The sequence below is a fragment of the Triticum aestivum genome, chromosome 2B (assembly GCF_018294505.1).
Source record: "Triticum aestivum cultivar Chinese Spring chromosome 2B, IWGSC CS RefSeq v2.1, whole genome shotgun sequence".
Classification (NCBI taxonomy): domain Eukaryota; kingdom Viridiplantae; phylum Streptophyta; class Magnoliopsida; order Poales; family Poaceae; genus Triticum; species Triticum aestivum.
This window is the reverse complement of record NC_057798.1, coordinates 348,977,587-349,000,488: the sequence shown is the minus strand read 5'-3', so window position 1 is coordinate 349,000,488 and position 22,902 is coordinate 348,977,587. Positions and strand designations below refer to the sequence as shown.

At 45.4% G+C, this 22,902-nt stretch overlaps 1 protein-coding gene across 1 annotated transcript in view; it reads right to left on the bottom strand.

Annotated features, from left to right (window-relative positions):
• LOC123044909 (protein RETICULATA, chloroplastic) overlaps positions 1 to 18,385 on the bottom strand; it is a 33,866-nt gene extending 15,481 nt beyond the window's left edge. The window contains exons 1-6 of the mRNA XM_044467788.1: positions 18,114 to 18,385; positions 17,435 to 18,015; positions 17,250 to 17,348; positions 16,936 to 17,156; positions 16,182 to 16,251; positions 16,013 to 16,092 (exon numbers count right to left, since the gene is read on the bottom strand). Coding sequence (XP_044323723.1) covers positions 16,013 to 16,092; positions 16,182 to 16,251; positions 16,936 to 17,156; positions 17,250 to 17,348; positions 17,435 to 17,992 — 1,028 coding nt within the window. The 5' untranslated portion in view covers positions 17,993 to 18,015; positions 18,114 to 18,385. The remainder of the gene's footprint in view (positions 1 to 16,012; positions 16,093 to 16,181; positions 16,252 to 16,935; positions 17,157 to 17,249; positions 17,349 to 17,434; positions 18,016 to 18,113) is intronic.
• Positions 18,386 to 22,902: the final 4,517 nt, after the last annotated feature.

Here is a 22,902-nt window from a genome sequence, read left to right as displayed (position 1 = left end):
ACGACCTCCGCGCCCGGACGCCTCGTCCCCAACGCCGGTCGACGCCCGTGCCCGGCCTCGCGTCGCCTTCGCCGGAGCTCGGCCGGATCCGGCGAGATCCGGCCGGATCCGCCCCGTCCCGCCCCGGATTCGCCCGTCCCCGCCGTCTCCCTCCTCTCCGGCAAGCTTCTCCGGCAAGCCTCGGAATCCGCGCCAGATCCAGATCCACTAGAGGTTGACCCCGTTTTTCGTCTAAGTCCCGAATATTTGCATATTTTTAGCTCTTGTTCATCGCATCATAACTTGTTGCATACTGCTCCGTTTCGTGCGTGTAATATGTCAAAATGTTCGTTGAGAGATGCTCTTCATTTCATTCCATTGCATCATGTTCATTTGAGTCCATTTTGATGCCTGAATCATCGTTGCAAAAGTGCTATATAATGTTGTCTGTTGTCTGTTAACAGAACATGTTCATTTGTCATTTTTGCCATGTTTGATGTGTGCATCCTATGAGTATGAGCTCTACATGTGTTTTGTGCTACATCATGCCATCTTTACAGGGGTGTATGCCATGTATTTTTGTGATCAATGTGGTGACTAGAACAAGCATGCAAACTAGGCTTCGTGATGTTACTGATTTCAGTTTCTGTTCTGCTGTTATTTTTATGCCATGTGAACTTGATGCTACAGAGAGATCCAAGCATATTTTGAGATACTTCAGTAAGGATGTTTTGAACATATGGTTATTCTCTATCCATTCATGCCCCTGTTTACAATTATGGAGTAGTCTAGCATGTCATTTTCTTGCTCTACTTTTGCTATAAAATATTTCCTGGCAGATTGTTTACATGTTATTCAATTTTGCCAAGGTTGTTGTAGTTGATCCTTGCATGCTATGAACTTGTTCTTGCCTTGGTTAGTTTCATCAACATGTCTTCTTGCTGATGCTATGCTTATATTGTCATGCAATGACTTGTGGTGAGTGAATCGAGTTCGTGAAGTAATGTACTTGCTATTACTGTTTTGCTAGGCTGAATCTGTTATTTTGTGATGCTATGTAAACCTGCTGCTACAAGTCATTCTATGCATAATCTGGAGATGTTCACTAATGATGTTTTGTTATACATGTCATGCTCTATCCATCCATACCCCTGGTTGCATTTATAGCCTGCTGTAGCTTGTTATAATCTTGCTCTAAAGTTGCTAAATATTGTTGCTGTCAGCCTGTTAACATTAAGTTCAATGTTGCCATGATTGTTGCTAGTGATCCATGCACCCTATGAACTTTCTATTGCCATGCTTAGCTTCACAAACATGTATTCTTACTGTTGGTTGCCTTGTCATGCCATGTAATGCCCTGTGGTGAGTGGTACAAGCTCACCAACATGCCTACTTATCGTTGTTCCTGTCATGTATGAATCTGTCATATAACTTGCCATGTTTACATGGGTGCCATCATATCTTCTGATCCTTTCTGGCTCATGGTCAGTAAAGGACTTTTGTTCTATGCAATTAGTAGATTCATGTCATGCCTTTGTTTGCCATGTTAAGTTCCTGTAGCATGTTGTTTGATAGCTCTAAACATTGCTACCTGATGTTATTTCTGCAAAGTCTGAAACTGTTACTATTTTCAATTTTGCCATGTGTGTTTGAGCATGTTCTAGTCATTTCTGGAGATAGCTCAGTGTTCATGTTTTTGTCATGCTTTACCTGTACATCATGTCCATGCCTTTTGATTTCTTGTTGAGGCTCTGTAGCATGTTGTTTTGATGCTTGCAATATGTCTAGTTGCTGTTTTGGACAGATTGTTGCTATAACTTGTTTCATGTGTGTGTGTTGAACCGTTGCTCCGTTTTGAGTGTGCTCTATATGAAACTTGCTTGATTTTGCATATAGTTTCATATTATCATGTTGCATCCTTATTTTGAGGTGTTTGCTTGATGTTTGTATGCATTTTACATCAATGCCATGTTTAACTTGTTTTGCTCATATCTTCTAGGCCGTAGCTCCAAATCTAATGAACTTTATATGTAACTTGACTAGAATTTCGTGTAGATTCTCTTGGTGCTTCTTAACTTGCTGTTTAACAACTTGAACATAAGGTTTACTTAGATCTGGACCAAATTCGAAAGTTGCATATGAGGACTTACCGAAATTGTTATATGTTGTTCCCGGCCTCATTTAAACTTGCCTTGATGTGTTGCTCTTGTTTGCATCATCTCTTGCCATGAGTAGCTTCATGTAGTCTTGTCTTGCATCATGCTTGGTTGTGCATCATGTCTTGTTCATGTGTGATGTGTTTACCATGTTGTGTGCTTCTTCTCGATAGTTCCCGTTTTCATTGCGATCGTGAGGATTCGTTCGTCTACGCTTGGTTCGTTTTCGTGGCTTCATCTTCTTCATGGACTCGTTCTTCTTCCTAGTGGGATTTCAGGCAAGATGACCGCTACCCTGGATCTCACTACTGTCATTGCTATGCTAGTTGCTTCATTCTATCGCTTTACTGCGCTACCTATCATTTGCTCTTCAAACCTTCCAATTTGCCATGTCAGCCTCTAACCTTTTTCACCCTTCCTAGCAAACCGTTGCTTGGCTATGTTACCGCGTTGTTCAGCCCCTCTTATAGCGTTGTTAGTTGCAGGTGAAGTTGAAGATTGCTTCATGGTGGACAGGATTATGTTGGGATATCACAATATCTCTTATATTATTAATGCATTTATATATTTGATAAAGGGTGGAAGGCTCGGTCTTATGCCTGGTGTTTTGTTCTACTCTTGCCGTCCTAGTTTCCGTCATACCGGTGTTATGTTCCCGGATTTTGCGTCCCTAACGCGGTTGGGTGATTTATGGGACCCACTTGACAGTTCGCTTTGAATAAAACTCCTCCAGCAAGGCCCAACCTTAGTTTTACCATTTGCCTCACCACCACCTATATTTCCCTTGGGAGTAATTAACCCAAGGGTCATCTTTATTTTAGCCCCCCCCCCCCCGGGCCAATGCTTGTCTAAGTGTTGGTCCGAACCGGGCAGACAGCGGGGCCACCTCGGGGCAACTCGAGGGCTGGTTTTACTCGTAGGCTGACCTATCCGGTGTTGCCCTGAGAACGAGATATGTGCAGCTCCTATCGGGATTGTCGGCGCATCGGGCGGTCTTGCTGGTCTTATTTTACCATTGTCGAAATGTCTTGTAAACCGGGATTCCGAGTCTGATCAGGTCTTCCTGGGAGAAGGAATATCCTTCGTTGATCGCGAGAGCTTATCATGGGCTAAGTTGGGACACCCCTGCAGGGTTTAAACTTTCGAAAGCCGTGCCCGCAGTTATGTGGCAGATGGGAATTTGTTAATGTCCGGTTGTAGATAACTTGACACCAGATACGAATTAAAACGCATCAACTGTGTGTGTAGCCGTGATGGTCTCTTTTCGGCGGAGTCCGGAAAGTGAACACGGTTTTTGGGTTATGTTTGACGTAAGTAGGAGTTCAGGATCACTTCTTGATCATTGCTAGCTTCACGACCGTTCCGTTTGCTCTCTTCTCACTCTTATTTGCGTATGTTAGCCACCATATTTGCTTAGCCGCTGCTGCAACCTCACCACTTTACCCCTTCCTTTCCCTTTAATCTTTGCTAGTCCTGATACCCATGGTAATGGGATTGCTGAGTCCTCGTGGCTCACAGATTACTACAACAACAGTTGCAGGTACAGATTATGCGATGATCATGACGCGAGAGCGATGTTTACTTGTTTTGGAGTTCTTCTTTTGCTTCTTCTTCGATCAGGGGATAGGTTCCAGGTCGGCAGCCTGGGCTAGCAGGGTGGAGTTTCTGTTTGTGTTTCATCCGTAGTCGGATGATGCTCTTATGTATTGTGATGTTGTATTCGTGTGGCATTGTATGCCTCTTGTATGTATCCCCATCTATTATGTAATGTTGATGTAATGATATCCACCTTGCAAAAGCGTTTTAATATGCGGTTCTATCCTTGGTGGGACATTCGAGTCTCTTTAGGATAGTATCGCATATTGGGTGTGACAGTGCCATACCAATGAGACACATCTACAAGTGGTGTTCCTTCAAGATCCAAGGCATCGGCGACAACATCAAGTCGGACACCTCCAAACTCTACAAGGCTCCGACCTAGACCAAGTGCCAACTCTACAAGGGACTCACATGCAAAGATCGCAGCCACAAGTCATGAGTGCCACACCACGTGCACTATGCTGATTAATGAAGGTGGGGAGTGTGGCCCCATGAGTGATGGAGAACTCAAAGCTTTGCAACACGTTGCTCACCAACAAGAAGTCAACCAAGACGAAGATGGTCAAGTCTTTTGTGATAATGATTCGAGTCCCGCTCTTGTTGTCTCCAAGAACTTGACCAACGATGCCACTTTCACTCAAAAGTCGGAACCAACGGAAGATCAATCAAATGTTCATTGATGGTGGTACTTGTTATAACTTGGGAGTACGGAACTTTGCTCAAAGTTGCAAGTAATGTACAAGCGCCAGCTTAGCCCTACAAGGTCCAATTGCTCAGTAACGCCAACACCATCAAGGTTGAGCACACAGTGGAGGTATCTTTCAAGATCGGCGCCTCTTAAGATAGTGTGGAATGTGATGTAGTGCACATGACTGTTTGTCATCTTGTCTTGCGACACCCATGGCAATTTGACAGTGCCGTAATTCACAATCGTCGCACCAATCTCTATAGCTTCAAGTGGAAGGAAAGGAATATATGTGTGTCACCCTATGTCTCCAAACCAAGTCATAGCCGACAAGTCTAGCACCGAAGACCTTTGAATGATCATGGTATTGTTGAGTCCAGTAAGGGAGCGAGCCACCTAAAAGAAATTGGGTGCCACAAGCCCGAAATGAGTGTCCATGATGAGTGACAATAAGGACATGGTCATCTTAAGACACAAAATTTAACTTGAGGGAAGTGAGAACCTATCGATGCTTCATTTTGTGCTTTTTGTACAAAGATGAAGCCATTTTAACTAACAACTCTCATGCTCTTCCTAGCTCCATTTCACATGTTTTGCAGGAATTTGTGGATGTCTCTCCTTCGAAGACGCCACCGTGCCTTCCACCACTACAAGGCATCGAACACTGGGTTCACTTCATCCTCAGCACTCCACTTACAAACCACCCTCCTTACCGCGTTAACCCCGAAGTGACGAAAGTAATACAATGTCAAGTACAAGAGCTACTTGACAAGGGGTGTGTTCGCAAAAGCTTAAGCCCTTGTGTCGTCCCCGTTGTACTTGTGCCTAAGAAGGATTGATCTTAGCGAATGTGTGTCGATTGTCGTGCTATTAACAACATTACCGTTCGCTATAGACACCCTACTCCTCACTGTCTTTTTCAAAATTGATATGAGAAGTGGTTATCACCAAATCCGTATGCAAGTGGGCGACAAATAGAGAACTGCTTTGGAAACCAAATTTGGTCTTAATTTATGTCTTGTGATGCCCTTTGGATTGTCTAATGCCCCTAGCACCTCATGCACTTGATGAAATTATGTGCTTAGGCATCTCATTAGCAAACTTGTTGTTGGTTACTTTGATGATCATCCCATTCATGTTTCCGAAGTACTTGAAGTGCTAAGAAATGAGAAACTTTCTACTAATCTTGAAAAGTGCACATTTTGCACCACTCAACTCATTTTTCTTGGGCTTCGTTGTTTCTTTTCATGGCATTGAAGTAGATTAGTCTAAGATCGACGAGATTCAAAGTTGGCCACAACCCACGAATTTGATGCAAGTCTGTAGTTTCCTTGGGTTGATCAAATTTGATTGACGTTTTGTCAAGGATTTTAGCACTATTGCTTCACCATTGGATGCTCTTTCCAAAGACGGTACGTGTTTTACTTGGGGTCCGTCATAAAACAAAGATTTTCTTAAACTTAAGCATCGCTTGGCTCATACCTCATTGCTTGTTTTGCCGGATTTTGCAAAAACATTTGAGATTTGAGTTTGACGCTAGCGGTACCAACATAGGAGGCATGCTTATGCAAGAGCATAGACCAGTAGCTTATTTTAAAGAAAAACTAGCTGGCACGCAATTAAACTATCCCATTTATGACAAGGTATTGTATTCTTTGGTCCGTGTCTTGCAAATTTGGCAACATATTGGTGGCCTAAGGAATTTGTTATCCATTCCGATCACAGATCGCTCAAATACTTGAGCCAAGCCAAACTAAACCGTGGACATGCTAAATGGAGTGATACATTGAGCCTTTTCCCTATGTCATCATGTGCAAGAATGGCAAAGAAAATGTAGTGGCGGATGCTCTTTCCCGCAAAATCATGTTCCAAAAACTTGAGATTAATGTCACATGATTTGACCACATTAAATATCTGTATGTCATTGACCCTTTCTTTGCTAAGCCTTTTGCTCATGCCAAGAAGGCACTCGTTGGATATCTTATGCACGTTAACAAACTCCCTAGAGTTTGTTGCGTTTGCTCCTTCTTGCATGAATCGCATGGTGGTGGACTCATGGGACATTTTTGAACGCGAAAGACTTATGCTATGCTCGCCAACAAGTTCTTTTGGCCAAGAATGTCTCGAGGCGTTGGGGAATTTATCCGTCAGCGCATCACATGTCGCAAAGCTAACTCTAAACCTCTTTCCCATGGTATTTATACACCTTGGCCCATTCCACATGCACCTTGGGAAGACATTAGAATGGACTTTCTGTTTGGGTTACCTAGTAGAACTCAAAAGGGGAAGGATTCCACCTTTGTGGTTGTTGATCACTTTATTAAAATTGGCGCATTTCATTCCTTGCAACGAGAGAGATGATGCTTCACATGTTGTGACATTGTTTCTTAGGGAAATCTTTTGCCTACCGGAGTACCCAAGTCCATCGTCACCGACCGTGACATCAAGGTCATAAGCTATTTTGGAAGACATTGTGCGCCAAGCTCGGCATCAAGTTGCTCTTCTCACCGGCATACATCCACAGACGGAGGTGGTCAATCGCACATTGTCAACCCTCCTTCACGTGCTCATCAAGAGGGATCTTCAAGAGTTGAAGGATTGCTTGCCGATAGTCGAGTTTGCCAACAACCGCGCTCAAACTCGTCTATGGCTTCCACCCTCTTTCGCCATTAGACATTCTTCCGCTACATCTCCAAGGAGCGAACAAACATGGACGCAAGAACAAGTGCCAAGTTCATGAAGAGGATGCACGAGAAAACAAGGCTCACCATTGAGCCCAATTTCAACGACACGCCGACAACGGTCTTCCAACCCTGGCAACCATGTGTGTGTGCATCTTCGCAAGGATCGTTTCGTAGAAGAGTGCAAGCCCAGCTACTTCCCCGAGCCGATGGTCCATTCAAGGTCATCCAAAGGAACAACAACAATGCCTATAAGGTCGACATACCCATGGACATGTCCTCAATGAGTAATACCTTCAACTTCACCAACCTTGCCCCCGTTAATGGTGATGTGGACCTTTATACAAGGACAGATCTTCCCCAGTGGGAGGGAGGGGAATGGTGTGGAGCATCCCTTGGACATCACCATGGATCCCCTGTCAATCCAAGTAGACCAATGACAAGAGCACATGCACAAGCCATACAAACCGAGGTGACCTCACTCTGCTTCAAGCTCCCTATCCATACTAACTCAATCTAAGAAATGGCTACTACCTCAATCTGAGACCCACTGCATACTTAGGTACAAGGGCACTGCTAAGGAACAAGGAAGGCAGGCCAAAGCACGGACGAGGAGCAACAGAGAAGAAGAGGCTGCTCCAGCCAGGAGGTCAGACGGTCCAGCAAGATTCAGGCCGGATAAGCCAAGGCCAAAGGAGCGCAACTAAATAGCAGCCAGACAGACCACTATCTTTATGGGTAAAACCGAACCCACCAGGACACCTAGCTGGACAATCTGGCACATGCGCGAACTCTAGAGACCAGATTCGCCCTTTGTCAGCCACCGACCGACCAGACTGCCGGAGTGCGCCAGCGGTCGAACGCACAAACCCGTCTGAACCCGAGTTAGCGCCCAGGGTTGAACTATCCAGGCTAAATGGAGTCAGTTAGATTGACCAGCTGCCTGCGCGCTATCAAAGGAATACCGACCATGTAACTCTATCTCCCACCCACCCCTTCATCTCTACACTATATATATTGTACTCCTGAGATCTAGGGTTAGGAAAATATAGACCATCAACTTGAGAGCTTTGCGCAATCTACCTTTGATGAGAAACAATAGATGAGGAACATGAAAATATAATCATATGTCAAATCTGTTTGGCTACTTATAGATACTTCTGTTGTGGTCTAGTATTTCTTTTCTTTTCTTTATCCTACCTACTGTTTTCTAGAGTCTTCTAGTTGTGAGTAGCTATGAGTAGAATGGTGAACCTTAAATAATGTTTCTACAGTATTCCAGCTATAAGTAGAAGTATGTAAAGGCTTCCCAAAGCCCTATAAATAGAGGTCCTCACCTCTACTTTGTACCCAGACTATGTACCCACTACCTATAATAGAACTTGTTGTTCTTATCTAAGATCTTGGAGTAGATCTTGTGCCCTAGGAGTTCTAGATTGAACTCTTGCTGCCCTATCGGCCTACATTCGCCTCTAGAGCGATATCTAGCACAGCACGTTGAAGTGTTCCTTCAACACTTGTGTTGTACACATTGTAGCAGCAAGGTGGAGTTGCTCCTCCACAACCTTTTGTGCTGCTTCAGGTGGCATCAGAGCCTCGTTGACCCATACTAGTTCTTGCTGTCCTCTTCGAGAGCAAGTTGCAGCAAGCAATGGAGCAATTGGAGAAGAGGATGGATGCTACAGAACAACAAATCAAAGAGCTGCGTGAAGATCTTAATCGGAGATTTGATCAGCTGGTTGAGATGATAAGAAAGGGTGTTCCCCCTGTTACAAATGAAGGAGATTCATCTAAAGAAGAAGAAGATGTTCATCAAAGAAGGAGAGGTAATCTTGGAGCAAGACCGCCACAACAACGTGTTGTTCAACGTGCTTCAAGAAGGCCAATTTATGTTGAAACTTCTGAAGGTGAAGAATATGATGAAGCCCTTGAAGAAGTTGATCTCTATGCATATTGGAGAGTACCCAACCCTACATATGCAAGGGATACATACAAGGTGAAAGCTGAGATCCCAACTTTTAATGGAAATGTTGATATTGAAGGGTGCCTAGATTGGTTATATGAAGTGGAGACTTTCTTTGAGGTCATGGAGGTTCCGGAAGATCGTAGAGTTCCTTTGGTCGCATACAAGCTGAAAGGAGGAGCCGGTGCATGGTGGCATCGCGTTCAAGAAGAGCGCAGGCTGGGAGGAGAACCTCGTGTGAGAACTTGGCGGCAAATGAAAAGTCTCTTGAAAGGGAGATTTTTGCCCGTTGATTATGACCAGATCCTATTTATCCAATTTCAAAATTGTGCTCAAGGAAAAAGGATTGTTTCAGATTACACGGAGGAGTTTCTAAGGCTACAAGTGAGGTGCAACCTTGCTGAAACTGAAGATCAACAAGTTGCAAGGTATATCAATGGTCTCAATGATTCTATTCAAGATCGATTGATGATGCAACAAATCTGGTCCGTTGACCAAGCACAAGCTCTAGCCTTAAAGGCTGAGAGGTTTGTGAGGACAAGAAAGGCAACTAAGGCTCCATATCCTCCATATCCTCATACCGAAGGCTCGTCTAGGAGTTAGTCTAATAGAGTGGAAGAAAAGACCGCTCCACCTAAGGCAAAACGACTCATCCAGAAGATAACTAGAGGCAAGGGTAAGTCCAATGAAGGCCCAAAATGCTATAAATGTGGTGAAGAGGGACACATATCCAGCGGCTGCCCACTAAGGAAATTTGTTAACACAACTATCCTTGATGGTGAAGACGGTGAGGAAGAATACGAATCTGAAGATGTAGAGGGGCAAGAGGTTTGTCAAGAAGAAGGTGAAGAGGTGGTATGTGTGATCCAGCGTCTCCTATGTTCCACACCACAACCTGACAACACACAACGGAAGAAAATATTTGAGAGCAAATGCACGGTGAATGGCAAGGTATGCAAATTAGTGATTGATAGTTACAGTTGCGAGAATCTTATCTCCCAGAAGTTGGTGAACCATTTAAAGCTTGATATTCATGATCATCCAAACCCCTACACTGTTAGGTGGATCAAGAAAGGAGTGAATATCAGGATCACCAAACAATGCAACCTGCCACTTCCTTTGGGCAAGCATTATCGCTCAAATGTGTGTGATGTGGTTGACATGGATGCCAGCCATGTTCTTCTTGGGAGACCTTGGCAATTTGATGTGGATACTACACACAAGGGCAGGGTAAATTCTTGCTCTTTCATTTGGAACAAGAGAAAGATCATTATCTTACCAAACAAAACCGAAGGTAATACCTCTGAGGAGGGGAAAACTATGTTAACTATCTCCCATACCTCTCATGAGTTTATGGAAGACTTGAAGGAGGCAGATTTGTGTGTTGCACTTGTTGTAAAAGGAGATGAGCACCTGACTGTTGAAATTCCAGCAAAGGTACGTGGTTTATTGGCAGAATTTCAGAACATACTTGTAAAGCCACAAGGCTTGCCACCGATGAGAGGAATTCAACATAGAATTGACTTAATTGCGGGAGCAAGTCTTCCTAATCTTCCACACTATCGAATGAGCCCAAAGGAGCATGATGTATTGAAGGAGAAAGTGGAGGAATTGCTGCAGAAGGGGCACATTCGAGAAAGTATTAGCCCATGTGATGTACCAGCCCTGCTCGCGCCTAAGAAAGATGGATCTTGGCGCATGTGTACGAACAGTAGAGCCATTAACAAGATCACTATAAGGTATAGATTCCCTATTCCCCGTCTGGATGATATGTTGGATCAGCTTAGTGGAGCAAGAGTGTTCACAAAGCTGGATTTAAGAAGTGGATATCATCAAATCCGTATCAGACCCGGGGATGAATGGAAAACAGCCTTCAAGACAAAAGAAGGGTTGTTTGAATGGTTAGTCATGCCATTTGGACTCTCAAATGCACCAAGTACCTTTATGTGCTTAATGAATCAAGTCCTTCGACCCTTCTTGTCCCACATTGTTGTGGTCTATTTCGATGACATCTTGATCTATAGCAAGGATGAGGACGAACACTTTGATCACATTCGGAAGGTGCTAGAAGTACTAAGGGAAAATGAGCTCTACGTCAACTTGAAGAAATGTGTTTTCCTGCAAACACAACTTCTTTTCCTAGGATTCATCATAACATGTGATGGTATTCATGTTGATGATTCTAAGGTTGAAGCAATCCGAGAATGGCCAACTCCGAAGACCATTTCTGAGGTAAGAAGTTTTCATGGCCTTGCAACTTTCTATAGGCGATTTGTGAAGAATTTCAGCACTATCATGGCACCTGTTACCGAGTGTTTGAAAAAAGGAAAGTTCCAATGGACAGAAGCAGCTGAAGCTAGTTTCAATGAGATAAAACAAAAACTATCACAAGCTCCTGTCTTGGTGCTACCTGATTTCAACAAGACTTTTGAGTTGGAGTGTGATGCAAGTGGAGTAGGCATTGGAGCTGTCCTATCTCGAGAAAGGAAGCCCATTGCTTTCTTTAGTGAGAAGTTAAGTGAAGCTAGACAGAAGTGGAGTACCTGTCAACAAGAATTATATGCCGTTTTCAGAGCATTGAAAACTTGGGAAGTCTATTTGCCGCCTAAAGAGTTCATTGTTTATAGCGACCATCAATCCTTGAAGCATTTTAGAAATCAAAAGCATGTTGACCGCATGATAGCAAGATGGGCAGCATATATGGAGAGGTTTAACTATCTCATCGTGCATAAATCTGGAATAACTAACAGAGTGGCCGATGCTTTGAGTCGTCGTGCATGCCTCTTGACTTCTTTTGAAGCTGAAGTTTCGGGCATGGATCAAATAAAGGAGTTGTATGAGGGTGACGAAGACTTTGGCCATGTTTGGGTAAAGCATGCAAGGGGCCAACCATTAAGCGATGACTATTTGGTGCAAGATGGATATCTCTTCAAAAATGATCGTTTGTGCATTCCAAGAAGTTCTCTACGTGACAAGCTGGTTAGAGAGCTCCATTTAAGTGATCTTAGTGGCCATGTTGGACGGGACAAGACTATCGCTAGCCTAGAAGCTCGCTACTTTTGGCCACAACTAAAAAAAGATGTTGGAACGTTTGTTCAGCGATGCCCAATATGTCAAATCTGCAAAGGCCAAGTCCAGAACACAGGGTTATACATGCCTTTGCATGTTCCTATCGCTCCATGGCAGGACATCTCTATTGACTGTCTTGGGCTTGCCAAGAATAAGACGAGGAAGTGATGTTGTATTTGTGGTCGTGGATAGATTCTCTAAGATGGCTCATTTTATCCCATGCCGCAAAACAACGGATGCTCATCATGTGGCAAACCTATTCTTTCGAGAAGTGGTCAGACTTCATGGAGTACCAAGGTCCATCGTCTCAGACCGTGATAGCAAGTTTCTTGCTGCATTTTGGCTCACTTTGTGGAAGCAATTCAACACTGAATTGAAATTTTCTAGCACTACTCATCCACAAACAGATGGACAAAAGGAAGTGGTGAACAAGTTTTTGGGTAATCTGATCCGTTGCATTTGTGGAGAAAGAAAGGGACAATGGGATTTGGCTTTATCTCTTGCAGAATTCTCCTACAATAACTCCAAGCATAGATCCACAGTAAGGAGCCCTTTTTCCATTGTCTACACTAAAGTTCCATCACATGTGGTGGACCTGGTGAAGCTACCATCAAGGGAAACTCAAAATCAGCATTGTCCTTCGCTGATAATTACACCGAGTTATTTGAAGAGATTCGCGGTGCTTTGGAAGCACAAAATCAGAAATATAAACAACTTGTTGATTGCAAAAGGAGGCCAAAATCATTCCAAGCCGATGATAAGGTGATGGTTTACCTCCGAAAAGAGAGGTTGCCTTTAGGTGTTAAAGGGAAACTTAGGCAGCGAAGGTATGGGCCCTTCTCTATCGTGAGGAAGATAAATGATCATGCTTATGTGATAGATCTTCCAAGCGATATGGGTATCTCCAACACTTTCAATGTTGCGGACTTGACTCTCTACCATCCAGAAGAAGCGCTCTATGAAGATAACTCGAGGGCGAGTTCCAAACAACCAGGGGAGAATGATGAGGAACAATAGATGAGGAACATGAAAATATAATCATATGTCAAATATGTTTGGCTACTTCTAGATAATTCTGTTGTGGTCTAGTATTTTCTTTTTTTTATCCTACCTACTGTTTTCTAGAGTCTTCTAGTTGTGAGTAGCTATGAGTAGAATGGTGAACCTTAAATAATGTTTCTAGAGTATTCCAGCTATAAGTAGAAGTATGTGAAGGCTTCCCAAAGCCCTATAAATAGAGGTCCTCACCTCTATTTTGTACCCACTACCTATAATAAAACTTGTTGTTCTTATCGGCCTACATTCGCCTCTAGAGCGATATCTAGCACAGCACGTTGAAGCTGTTCCTTCAACACTTGTGTTGTACACATTGTAGCAACAAGGTGGAGTTGCTCCTCCACAACCTTTTGTGCTGCTTCAACCTTCCTCGAGGCGGGCAAGACCTCCATCTTGGAGAAGAATCCTTTAGGATTACAAGGCCTCCCACGTGAAGAATCCCTCCTAATTTCAAACCCTCTTCTCTCAGATTGGGGAAGAACCATCTTTCAAGACCTTCATCTCTCTTTGGGGTCTGGGGATGAACCATCTTATGTTTCCTTATTTCCTTAGCTTGCTTATTGGATCTAATTGGACCTCATGTATTGCCTTGTGTGTGTTTCCTCTTGTGATTTTCTTTTGTTTCCCCTTTGCTTTTCGTGTTCATCTATGAATCCACCTCCAATCGTGGAGATCGAGCCACCCCTACGGTTTGCCCTGTATCAAGAAGCATAATGCCAGTTATGCCCAGACCTCGAATTGCCGCCCCCGCTCTTAGACCCTCTGGTGTGACCTCCCAGTCTCACCACTCATCTTTTGTGTGTCTTCTCTGCTCCTACACTATGACCTCTCACCCTTCAACACTTCTTTCTTGGCTCTTTCGTACAGCTGTATGGAAAGCCCAGGCGCCGCTTTGGCGAACTATGCACTAGGCAGAGGCAAAACACCCGCCTAATGCCTTGATATTATCGGGTCCTTGGGCAACTCATCATCAATGAAATTACAACACAAATTGTTTCACGGGAATATTTCTTATGACTTGAACCTCTTGGAAAGATTCCTATATTTTCTTAAAATGTAAAGAATCAAACACCCATTGGTGCAAATTATATAAGATTCAAAGAGGCATGACATCATTGTCCAATGATCTTCGTGTTCATGTGGCTTTTAAATCATGCAAAACAAAGACCTTGGCGTTTGCACATGCTATGAGATACTCCCCCAGTTCCTAAATAAATGGTGTATTTTGATTGTTCCAAATACGAGTTTTGCCATGACTACTTGTACAATATATTGTTAATAGTCACAAAAACACAGTAATGATTGAAGGTGTTGTTGAAGATGAGTCCGATTACATTGGTGTAATATAACCAACATAATATTGGATTAGTTCTTGGTCAAAGTTTGTATTGGGGAAGGTAAAGTTTGCCTTACATATAGGAACTGAGGAAGTGTTTTTCTTTCTTTGTTTCTTTGAAGCATAAGACACGGTTATAACGAACTAACTACCAAAGGTGATCCATGGACAACTATGGTTATTCCATGTTGTACAATAATCAACAACAAAAACAAAGCTTTTCAGTCCCAAACAAGTTGGGGTGGGCTAGAGTTGAAACCCATAAGATCTCAAAACCAAGTCATGGTTCTGGCACCTGGATAGCCAACTTCCACGCACCCCTCTCCATGGCTAGTTCTTGGTGGCATTCTAGTCAATTCAAATCCCTCTTTATGGACTCCTCCATCTGAAGTTTGGTCTAACCGACCTCTCTTGACATTATCGGCACACTTTGATTGTCCTCTATGCATTGGTGCTTCAGGAGGCATGCGTTGTATATGCCAAACCATCTTAGACGATCTTGGACGAGTTTTTCTTCAATTGGTGCTACCCCAACTCTATCACGTATATCATCATTCTGGACTTGGTCCTTTCTTGTGTGGCCATATATCCATCTCGACGTGCAAATCTCACCTAACTATTGGACATGTCGCCTTTTAGTTGGCTAACATTCTGCGCCATACAACATCACAAGGTCGAATCGCATAACTGGCCTTTTATCTTTTGTGGCACTGTCTCATCACAGAGGCTGCCAAAAGCTTGGCACCACTTCACCCATCCAGTTTTGATTTGATGGCTCACATCTTCATTGATATCACCATCCTTTTGCGGCATTGACCCCAAATATCGAAATATGTCCTTCTAAGATACCACTTGCCCATCAAGGCTAACCTCCTCCCCGTGCCTAGTAGTACTGAAGTGTACTCAGTTTTAATTCTACTAAGCCTAAAAACTTTCCATTCCAAAGTCTGTTTCCACGGCTCTAACTTTCTATTAATCCCCCTCCGACTATCGTCGACTAGCACAACATCATTCGCAAAGAGCATACACCATGGGATATCTCCTTGTGTATCCCTTGTGACCTCATCCATCACCAAAGCAAAAAAGATAAGGGCTCAGAGTTGACCCTTTGTGCAATCCTATTTTAATTGTGGCTAAGAATTTGTTGATTTAACCTTTACACAATGCGGCAGTAATTGTGTGGGAAACTAGTGCAAGGTTGGCACTCGAGCAAACAAGGCTTATTTTTACAATCATAAGTTGTATGGTAATTTTCCTTGTTTCCTTCAACATTTCTTGATCATTCATGAACCAAAATGGGTTCCAAAAGTATCCGAGCTCTCTAAGAAGCTGCCTAATAAGATGTAATATCTCATGCTAATACTATTTGTTATTATATGGCCTATCAGAATATAAGTATATCATAGGAAGAAAAGTAGTCAAATATGCCGATAAACTGACTACAGATTGGTGACAATATTAACTTTAACATAACAAGAAGTACAATACCGCTTTGCAGTCATTATCAAGTTTGCAATGCCTTGGCCAACAAGACCACAAGAAAATCCAACTGCACCGTATAAAAATCCCTGTTCTCAACATAGGGTATTTGAGATATTAGAAGAGGTAATAGCGTTTGTAGGGTCACAATAAGTATCGCACTGAACACAAAAATTACCTTGAGAAGGTATGATCCGAGCCGTTGTTGAATGGAAAAACTGTATCCTGGCCTTTCAGCTTCAAAAACACTACATGAGTTCAGATCTCATCAGCGTTACACAAGATGAACGGTTGGATGCATTAGAAAAGTAATGAAGAACAATGCCAGCCAATTATAGTAGCACAAAGTGCACTGAGATTAACACGCAACAAGCAAGGGAAATGGGAAATAAGGCTAAAATAACAAGATAGTAGTACTTAACCCAATAATCATCTGATGGCATGTTTTTATGGAAAGGGAAGTATGCATCCAGCAATATTATGGTTCGAATCTCATCAATAACCAGGATTACTGTTACAGTTTACAGTTAGAGATTATTTATCTTTAGTCAGTTTATTAAGCATTGGTGACTCAACCAGATGAGATTTATACAAAAAAACCTTGCCCCTTTTACAGTTTTTCACTCAATAAGATTTATGCACTGACAAACCTTGCTTTTTCTAGGGATGTAACTGGCCTTACTTTGTGGCTTGATTTATGGATAAAAGACAAATAACCTAGATTGAAGAAAAGTTAGGCTAAAGCTTTAATGGAACGGGAAGACAGTAATACACCTGGTTCCCACTAAAGAACTTACACATAGAACTACAAGTACATAGAAATATTAAATGACATGCACCTAGTGACACAGCAAGAAGTCACTTGCAATTAACACAAAATACTGCTTCCATTTTTTACTCCCGCAGAATTGTTAGCATAGTTCATAACTCACCTGCTCGGGAGAGCATCATAAGCATGCCTAACACGCCCAAGAAGACCTGCTGATGCAGACCCCCCACGGAATCGAGCATATGGTGCTAACATGCCAACTAAAGCAACATTAACAACTACGCCTACCAACATATCTGCTGCATACAACTCGAATTCTGACCAAAACTCATCGCCCCTCTTCTGAACCTCCGCAAAAGTCGCGCAACATGTGTCAATAACTATCTGCAAAACGTTCCACCAAAACAATCAATTAACAATCCTACCAATGAACACTTACCAGTGTGCAATTCTACCTAAGATAAGAACCGAACCTACCTCCGTCCCAATTTTGAAGAGGAACGCAGGATCAACCAGCATCCTATTCCGGAGAAGCCCACAGGATCTAATGGCAGGACCCAAGGGCCAAGCTGAGGCCTAGAACATGCAAACAGTAAAATAACTCCGAGTCAGCCACATAGCAATCCCAAAAGACGCATAAAAACAAGAGCACTTTACAACACCTGCATGTCCAAGTATCTCAGCAGCAGCAGCTTCTGAATCCCGATGCTCTTCGCCGCCTCGATCATATCGGCTGGCAAGCTGGACAAGCTAACCCCTTGCTTCTCCACCTCCTGGACTACCTGTTCGAAGCTAAGGATCGGCCCAAACTCATCATCCCCCTCATTGTGGCCATCCCCACCATCGACACCCCCACCATTATCCCCACCTCCACCACCGCCGCCACCAGGCCGGAACTTCCCATTCCCACCCGACCCACTAACGTCAGCAACCTCCGCGCCCTTCTCTTGAAGCCCAGTCGGCTGGGTAACCGCGCCGACGTCCTCGGCAGAACCAGCAACCTTCCCCGCCTCTGGGGCGACGACAGCTGCGCCGGAGGTGGTGGCTGCGCTCCCATCCGCACTGGCCTGCGGCGGCAGCTGGCAACGGATTCCTCTAGCGATCCGCCTCCTTCCAGTCGGGTACGAACAGCCGCTCGGCCTAGCTAGAACGGCAGGGCACTTGACGGTGCCGACGCGGCCGTGCAGGCGAACGCTCGCGCACGAGAAGGCCATGCTCATGCTCCCTCGCAGCACTTACACAGCTGCGACCGCAACGCACACGCAGATATTGTCAGATTGAAATGAGCAACAACGAACTAAATCCCAACAATTAACAAGGGGAAATCGGAGAAGCGCTTGCCTGCAGAATCAAGAGACTGGGTGATTTTTGGGCGGGCGGATTCGATTTGGACTGGATGCAGAGAGACCAGAGGAGGGAGTATGGTGGGTTGGTGGCGGCGGCGGCGGCGCGGCGCGAGGAAGAAGCGTGCACGGTGTGGGCAGTCTCTCAAATTCGGCTATTGTACCGGCTGGGCTTTGTTTACTCTGGCACGTGGGGTAACCTTTTCTTTTGTGCCCAGCCGGCGTCTATTGTGCGCGCGAGGATCCTTTTCTTTCCGGCGAGTAGTAGACGCCGGTAGACCGGCCCAATTAAACACGGAAACCACTAGGATCAGACTACTGATCCTTTGCCAAGTATCAGACTAGTCATGGACCGTCGGATGATGGCCGCCAGATCTGGTAGTATAGCCTCACGTGTTTTTTTTTAAGAGTACACCAAAGACGTACCTTATTTTTATAGAAGGGAAGAAACAAGAGCACAAATATACAAGAGAGTTTGGACGGAAGCGAGCTTCCATCGGAAACGCACACCCTAGCCCTAGCACACCCTACAATTAACCTATGCCAACACTCTCACAAAACGTGACATAGCCTCCTCCTCCCAAACCGGCTAGTCTCCATTCTTTGAGCTCCGCGATGATGGCAAGGGACAAGTCTGGCGCCGTCATCTGTTGATTAGTCCTGTGGAACACTCTAGCGTTACGCTGCTTCCATAAGGCCCAAGTGGTAGCAATGATCACCATGTCAAACCCATGCTTGGCACCCTTTCTGTAATGGGCTCTCCTAGCTAACCACCACTTCAGCAAACAGTCCTCTGGCTCCGGGATGCTACCCTGCAGGCTGAGCGTGTCGAACATGTAATGCCACACTTCTCTCGCGTAAACGCATTGAGCAAGAATGTGCTCTGCGTTATCTTCTTCTTGAAGGCACGTGTGGCAGGCAGAAGGAGCGTCCTGGAGGCCATGCCTCGCTCTACGATCAGAAGTCCATATCCGGTGTTGAACTGCCAACCAAGCAAAAAAATTTGCACTTGAGGAGGGCCCAGCTCTTCCATATGCATGAGGCGTAAGGGACCCTCTCAGCACCGAAACAGAGCCTGAGGTATGTGGATTTAGCCGTGTAACCACCAGAAGGATCAACCGGCCAAGAGAGAGAATCTTCTGCATGGGGGTCCCGGTTCACCATGCTGATCGCAAGGTTTAGGTGAAGAAGTTGCAAGTGGCCACCAAAGTTAACTACACCGGAAATGTCATGCAACCATCTATCATTTTGCAAGCCTTCCTCAACCGTGCGACGGTTGATCGTTCTCGTGTCAACCAAGGCATATATGTACGGTGCAATGTCTTTGACCGCAAAGCCGTGTATCCATCTATCTCTCCAGAACAGCACTCTGTTGCCCACACCAACCTCAGTGTGCACCAGGCTATCAAAGACCGCTCGAGCCTCTTTGTCCACGGCCATTGGAAGCCCTTGCCACGGCCTCTCAAGGTCCGTCCTTCTCGGCCACTCCCATCTCACTCTCAAAGCCAAGCCTTGTAATTGCATGTTGCGCACGCACAAACCTCCGAGCCACGTGGGCTTGCACACCGAGTTCCAAGCCACCAAACACTGACCTCCGTGAACTTTATCTTTGTCGGCGCAGAAGAAGGAGCGCATCCATTTATCTAACTCCTCAAACACCCAAGCAGGGGCGTCCGTAACCATGAAGTGGTGGATAGGCTTAGCAGAGATTACAGACTTAACCAGCACCAAGCGTCCAGGACGATGCAACAACCCTCTCTGCCAGGCCGGGGCAGACTTCTTGGCTTGGTCGATCATGGGCTGCCACTCCACCCTAGAGAGTTGACGAATGGCCAATTAGAGGCCAAGGTACTTACATGGGAAACTCCCCATCCGGCAACGCAAAATGGACTCGACCCGTTCCCGGTCCTCGTTGTTCTCGTGGATCATGATGTCTAGCGACTTCTGATAGTTGACCCACAGGCCAGAAGCAGCACCAAAAGTGTGTAGCACGGATCTGACGAACGTAAGGTCCAGCACCCTGGGTTTGACGAACAACGCCACGTCATCCGCATAGATCGACACTGATTGGTGTGCATCGATGCCAGTGAAGCTACTGCTAACACCATAACTCTCGGTCTTGATCATGATTCTAGAAAGCACATCCATGGCGATCACGAAGAGCAAAGGCGAAACCGGGTCACCCTGCCTAAGGCCCTTGGCATGGGTGAAACTTCTGCCAGGAACTCCATTAACAATCACCCTTGTGCTAGCCGTTTTGAGAAGGATCGAGATCCAAGTGCAGCCCTTGTGGCCAAAGCCTTTTCTCCTCATCACCTCAAACAAAAATGCCCAGTTAAGCGAGTCGGAGGCCCTTGATATGTCAAGCTTCAGGAACACGCTGGCCTCCTTACGCGCATGAATCTACCTGGCAACTTGTCTAACAAGAAGAAAGTTGTCGTGCAAGTGTCTTCCACAAATAAAGGCGGATTGATTTGCCGTGACTACCTCCTTCATTCTTCTTCGGGCTCTATTCGCAAGCACCTTTGCAAAAATCTTGGCCACACTATGGGGAAGGCTGATGGGGCGATAGTCTCCCACTTCCTCGGCGTCCGGTTTCTTCGGGATCAGCATGATATGAGCGCGGTTAAGCTTGCCAAAACCACGTCCATCTCCCACATAGAGCTTTAGAAGCACCGACATAACTTCGTTCTTGATAGTGGACCAGGCTTTTTGATAAAAAAATTGCGCTGAATCCATCCGGCCCTGGCGCCCCGATCCGGGTGCAATTCCTTGATGGTTTTCCACACCTCCTCCTCCGTGAAGATCGCATCAAGCTCCACGAGATCGTGCCCTGCCATGTCAAGGAAATCCATATCCACATCTACCTCCCTGGCAGCGGCACGACCCAACAGCTGCTCATAGGCTTCGGTGAAGATCTCCTCCTTCCTCTCTTGTTGGGAAATCAGTTCCCCATTGTGTCTAATATGAGGGATGAAGTTCTTAGACCTCCTTCCATTAGCCACTGCTTGGAAAAGTTTAGTATTAGCATCTCCTTCTCGGATCCATCTAATTCTGGAGCGTTGTCTTTCAATGGTGCGTTGAAGGGAGGCAAGCCCAAGGACCGAATGCTTAAGGGACCTACTCAACCATCTCCCCTTCCAATTGAGAACCCGGGCCTCCATAGCTCTGTCCAGCCTATGTATGACATAGTTCACCACAGCCAACTGAATTTTGATGTTCCCCATCTTCTTTTGGCCCCAGGCTTGAAGGGCAGAAGCGGTGTTTCTGAGCAACTGATCAAGCCTCTTAAAAGGGTCAACAATATCGCCTTCACACACCCATGCGTCTTTGACAGCCTGCTCAAATCCATCCAAACGAGTCCAAAAAAGCTCAAAACGAAACCTACGCTTCGGGCAGAAGGGGGCCGAAGTGGAAAGATGGAGGGGCGCGTGGTCCGAGATGTTGGTGGAGAGAGCTTGGAGCAGCACGTCCGGGAAATTGAGCTCCCAGTCAACAGAGACAAGCACCCGATCGATCTTGGTCATAACCACCTGCTCTCTCTCGTTAGACCACGTGAACCTCCTGCCATGCATGTAAATCTCTTTGAGTTCATTGTTGTCCACGAACGATTTGAACTTCCTCATCATGCTCCTATTAAGATTAGAGTTGCTTTTCTCCTCGGCTCCAATGATCATGTTGAAGTCTCCAAGCACCATCCAGGGGCCCAGAGACACATCCCTTCTAAGCTAGAGATCAACGAGAAACTGGGTTTTACGCTCATTGCCTTGAGGCCCGTACACAACCGACAACCACCACTCGAAGCCGTCCTTGTTACGGACCAGGCCCGAGAGGAAGTTGGTATCCCGAGAGATGTTGTTAATTACCAAAATCGTGTTGTCCCAACCCAAAAGGATTCCACCCCTAGTGTCAGAAGCAGGTAAGTAGGCAAAACCATCAAAAGATGGTCCGATGCATTGCATAACCAAGTAGGGATCAAAAGCTTCAAGCTTGGTTTCTTGAAGACATACAAGGTTGACCTTAGTTGTGACTACAAACTCCCTAACAGCATGTCTCTTGGCGGGGTTGTTAAGCCCTCTCATGTTCCAGCAAAGAATTTGGGGGTTCCAATCCATGAAAATCATCGATACACCCACACCAACGGGGGCAAGCAAACTCAAGCCGCGCCCACCAGCATTGTGGTCCCGGAGCTCATCTCAGGAGTCGGCGGGACCTCCTTGCCAAATAGAGCCGTGATCACCCTCACGTGCTGCTCTCGCAGAGGGGAGTCGAAGAGCTCGGCCAACTCAACTATCGTATCGTCGTTGCCCTGTTGGGGAACGTTGCATAAAATAAAAAAATTCCTACGTTCACCAAGATCCATCTAGGAGTTCATCTAGCAATGAGAGAGAGAGATGCATCTACATACCACTTGTAGATCGCGTGCGGAAGCGTTCAAGAGAACGGGGCTGAGGTAGTCGTTCTCGTCGTGATCCTATCACCGGAGATCCTAGCGCCGAACGGACGGCACCTCCGCGTTCAACACACGTACGGTCAACGTGACGTCTCCTCTGTATTGATCCAGCAAGGGAAAAGGAGAGGTTGATGAAGATCCAGCAGCACGACGGTGTGGTGGTGGATGCAGCAGGACTCCGGCAGGGCTTCGCCAAGCAACTGCGGGAGGAGGAAGAGGTGTAGCAGGGGGAGGGAGGCGCCAAGACTCAGGGTGCGGCTGCCCTCCCTCCCCCCTCCTTTATATAGGCCCCCTGGGGGGACACCGGCCCTGGAGATGGGAATCTCCCAAGGGG